Raw genomic sequence first — 5,051 nt, forward strand, 5'->3', positions numbered from 1 at the left:
TACACTCTTACATGCACTGTACATAAGTGATGTATGTGCAGGTTCATTGTGACACCCACTACATATTCATCTTTATTAATGTTTATGATGATATTACGTGCAAATTGCTTTAATTAATGAAATCCACGGACAATCTGTGCCGTTTCAGTAATTAGTCATATATCGTGTTACAACCTCACAAACAGATTTAATGGCAGGCACATTGGGAACATATGCGACAAATAACAATCAATTTTCTATTGACCCACTCGCAAGTACAGGGATGTCATCGCGTTTTACCGCATTGAGACAGTGACGTGGTAGCGCAACATGTCTGTTTAACATATACAGCATCATATCTGATCATGAGATTAAAATTTGGTTGCAATTTTTTAAAACAACATTTTCCACGATAAAATGACAGTCAGGAAGACACGAGCAGAATTTCCAAATGAATGCAGCTCACAAAACGTTCTTACATTAATGATAATAATAATTATAATAGTAATTGTCCACTTGTTACGCGCTAACATCACTCCACTCGTCGTATATGTTGATAACTACAGGGCAGTTGTTCAGGTCCCTTTTCTGAAGAGATGGGCTTTCAAGTTTGATTTAATTATAAAGGTTTAGAGGGAAGACCAAATCCTGATATCCTTCGGTAAAAAGTTTCATCACTTTGGTGCAGAAAATAAAACGGATCGGGAACCAACATACTTTTATTTGAGAGGTGCAGCAAATATTTGTAGCTTGTTAGTAGATCTGAGGCATCGAACAGGCTGGTACTTCTGTACAGAGATCAAATATATCTATAGTAGCATCGATAGGCTTTACACAGGATCTAAGGTCGGAGCCAGTGCACTGACTTCAAATCAGGAATATGATATGTTTTATTACATCAACAATTCGCTGTTAAGTGTCCGTACCAGCTCTAACAAAGAACATCTAAAAGATCGAAGTCAGAATATATTTTAACTTTACCACAGCTCCTTATACAAAAACAACCCTGGTAAGAAAATCAGTGGTTGATAGTATGAACAAGGAAACTGGTTATGTTAACCTTTACGCTTTTATCCAATTGAAAGAGTAAATAATCTCTAGGTACACTGTTACAGTGTGGCTTTAAATATAGTTTCATTAAGATAAACTTTACCACAGTTACCTATAAAAAAAACAACCCTGGTAAGAAAATCAGTGGTTGATAGCATGAACAAGGAAACTGGTTATGTTAACCTTTACGCTTTTATCCAATTGAAAGAGTAAATAATCTCTAGGTACACTGTCACAGTGTGGCTTTAAATATAGTTTCTTTTAGGTTAACTTTACCACAGTTCCTTATAAAAAAACTATTCTGGTAAGAAAATCAGTGGTTGATAGCATGAACAAGGAAACTGGTTATGTTAACCTTTACGCTTTTATCCAATTGAAAGAGTAAATAATCTCTAGGTACACTGTCACAGTGTGGCTTTAAATATAGTTTCATTAAGATAAACTTTACCACAGTTCCTTATAAAAAAACAATTCTGGTCAGAAAATCAGTGGTTGATAGCATGAACAAGGAAACTGGTTATGTTAACCTTTACGCTTTTATCCAATTGAAAGAGTAAATAATCTCTAGGGACACTGTCACAGTGTGACTTTAAATAAAGTTTCATCTGGATAAACTTTACCACAGTTCCTTATAAAAAACAATTCTCGTAAGAAAATCAGTGGTTGATAGTATGAACAAGGAAACTAGATATGTTAACCTTTACGTTTTTATCCAATTGAAAGAGTAAATAATCTCTAGGTACACTGTTACAGTGTGGCTTTAAATATAGTTTCATTAAGATAAACTTTACCACAGTTCCTTATAAAAAACAATTCTCGTAAGAAAATCAGTGGTTGATAGTATGAACAAGGAAACTAGATATGTTAACCTTTACGCTTTTATCCAATTGAAAGAGTAAATAATCTCTAGGTACACTGTTACAGTGTGGCTTTAAATATAGTTTCATTCAGACATCGCAATTAACGTTTAACAGCCCAGCTCGTAGGATCCATCGATCACAGTTGACAAGATCCATCCCAAAAAGGCTGAATCAGTCACGTGACTGGTTTAATATATCCGCGAGCTATTAAGGTCGTGATTGCCGGGAACGTTTGAATTGTGCGCATGCGTCGAAAAAAGATATGACGATGAGTCTTTTCGCCATAGGTGTCAAGTAGGTATGGATTCTTATTTTTTAATTAATTTCATTATTTTTATCATGGCGAATATTATAACGGAAATCAAGTCTCCTTGCTGAGCAGGTTAACATTGGGGATGACAGGATATTACAGAAAAGGTCTAACTGAACACTATTCCAGGTACATAATGATTGAACGTTATATATGGACACATATATTCGTTATGTTAGTTATACAAATATCCATGTACTGAGTTCGGTGTAACCGATGGTTCGTCAAATCAGTATTGGTTACATCCGATGGTGACTGTACTGATATTTGGATATGAATTTAACGTCATGGAATTTCCTCTTCTTTGTCACAGATCCGGGGAAGATGCGGATTTACATTCTTCTTACCCTAGTCCTGGGGTCTGCAACTGTAACGGCTGTACCAACTGGTTACGGATACGGCTATGCCAAGAAGGTGAAGGCGTCGGGACTACCCCTTTATTACGACTTGGGAACCTACGGGCACGGGGGTCTATTTATGGGCAAATACGGATCCAGTGGTGTATGCCTCTATAACAATCTCTACGGTAATGGGTATTACGGCGTTCATGGCTTGTGGAAGCATGCAGGGGGAAAAGTCTTGTACCCGAAACTCGGAGGTATCGGTGCCTATGGGAATAATCTTGGACCATACGGGTACAAGCCTCTGGGACTGTACGCTGGAAAAGGCTCCATGATGTATGGAGGCTATGGACATGCCTATGGCCTCCTTTCCGGCCATTATGGTCAACTCTCTATCCTGGACCATGGAGCCATATATGGAGGTTTTGGAGTTCCGTTTGGCGCTTTGACGAGGGGGAATCTGCTCCACGGCTTTGGAATTGTGAAAAAAGGTAATCCGGAAATCTTTATTTTCCAGATTGAAAAGCACTAAAGCTAGACGACAGTGCTATAAAAATTGCTGGTTCCGAAATTCGTTGCCGTTAGTCGTGATTGTTTCACATGGTTCTCGAATTCCCCAACCTAACATTTCACAAATGTGAAATAAAGTTATTTTTATTTTCTGTTTATTGATCCTTTTAGTAATATCTAATATGAACCAATGGGTGAAATATTACACGTTCTCCATGTTGAATTTATTATTTTAATTTATTCATGTATTTATTCCGTAAAGGAAATCATAGAAAAGAAGCATCAGAGACTTTCTCAAATGACCCCAGCATCAGGTTTCACAATACATTGTTCCTGCAAGTGTAGAGTAAAGTTAATTAAAGCAACTTTCTAAAACGTCAGCGTGAATGAAGGAAAGTTATTTATTTTCTCTCTCATCAGTGACACTCGTTATAGGGGGTTGGGGTAACCAATTAAGCAGACAGTTCACACCTCTGGATTTTCGTTTACAATCAGTGAAAACATGTCGCGATAGTACTGTAGTGGTACAAGATTACTCAACACCAAGATAAAGTGAATTTGAAATGATTCGTTGACCTACTTTACGTGTACAGAAAACAAGGGAAACAGAACATTCACATTTTTACTAATGCGGTTTGTAACATTTACAATTCAATTCAATATGAGTTCGAGACAATGACGTTTGAATGTAGTTTTAGTTCTTTGTTTTTTGTGGGTTTTTTGTTTGTTTACTTAAATATAAAAAATGGTTTCATGGGTATAAACGTTTTGTTTGTTTTCTTGTTTAACGCCGCACTCAGCAATATTCCAGCTATATGACGACGGTCTTAAAATAATCGAGTCTGGGCCAGACAATTCAGTGATAGATATCATGAGCATCGATCAACGCAATTGGGATACGATGACATGCATCCAACAAGTCAGCGAGCCTGACCACCCGATTCCGTTAGTCGCCTCTTACGAAAAGCATAGTCACCTTTTACGGCAAGCATGGGTTGCTGAAGACCTATTCTATCCCGGATCTTCACGGATCGACTGTAGTTTTAGTTCGGATGATTTATCATATAGTCTTAAGATTGATATGCGTTTACGTTCAAATCCGAAAGATTTATAGATTTCATGTACAGACAGGCATAATATCTTAAGTCAATAAATTAAATACTATCTCACAATCTATTTTTTACATTCCATTGTCATTTAGAACACCTTGACGTGGTCTCGAATATAGCCTGTGAAGCGTGCATACACACACATTTTAAAGTATATATATATATATAAGTATTTATGTTTTCAGGTCATGCGTTCGGTGATGTTATGACATACTACTAGACGACACTACCGTTACCATATCAGCTTGTTGAACGAAGATACACTGAAACCACGTTAATTCGAAGTAGACAGTCGAATAAATGTCGTTATCCGTACATCGAGACATACGGAGTGCTGATATTGACTTAATGTGCCGATGCATCTTGACAATGCCGATGCATCTTGAGTTCGAGATATCGAGGGTTCACTGTATGTATCAACTAATGCTGAGAGCATGTACATGGGGGACCGGTGTTGAACAAAACAACAATCCGAATAATGATATATCTGCAATAAACGGAAAAAAACACAATGTCTTTCGTTGTTATGTTGATTAATGTTGTTGATTTATGTAAATCCAAAACCTCAACGCAGAAGAACATCCTGTCTCGATCACCTAGGAAACAGACATTATTGGGCGCAAAACGCAAAACAGCGACGAAAACACACACGACGATAGACTGTTTGAAGCTACTAGTGGGGCGGTTAAGGATAATTGTGCACTTTGTATTTCTACCACCAGGTTGCGCTGCGGAGGTGGATCCATATCCAGAAATGTTCGGAATGGTTCAATGTATAAGTGTGCCGAATCAGGTGGTTTTAACCCAAAGTGCTCAATTTTGACTAAAATCCAGCCTTAACCGCCCCACTATTCATGCTGCAAGAGTAGAAAGCGGGTCTATATTGTTACGA

The 5,051-nt window shown here is 37.5% G+C and overlaps 1 protein-coding gene across 1 annotated transcript; it reads left to right on the forward strand.

The window, feature by feature from the left end:
• Nucleotides 1-2,523: 2,523 nt before the first annotated feature.
• Nucleotides 2,524-4,379, forward strand: LOC139452839 (uncharacterized). Its single transcript, XM_071234474.1, has 2 exons — nt 2,524-3,031; nt 4,345-4,379. The coding sequence occupies exons 1-2, from the start codon at nt 2,524-2,526 to the stop codon at nt 4,377-4,379; spliced, it is 543 nt and encodes a 180-aa protein (XP_071090575.1).
• The last annotated feature ends 672 nt before the right edge of the window (nt 4,380-5,051 follow it).

The sequence above is a fragment of the Haliotis cracherodii genome, unplaced genomic scaffold (assembly GCF_022045235.1).
Source record: "Haliotis cracherodii isolate W230 unplaced genomic scaffold, xgHalCrac1.p SCAF_9, whole genome shotgun sequence".
Lineage (NCBI taxonomy): Eukaryota > Metazoa > Mollusca > Gastropoda > Lepetellida > Haliotidae > Haliotis > Haliotis cracherodii.

Coding starts and splice junctions, on each gene's coding strand:
- LOC139452839 (XM_071234474.1), top strand. CDS start 2,524: ATGCGGATTTACATTCTTCTTACCCTAGTCCTGGGGTCTGCAACTGTA. Junction 3,032..4,344: donor CTTTGGAATTGTGAAAAAAG/GTAATCCGGAAA, acceptor TTATGTTTTCAG/GTCATGCGTTCGGTGATGTT.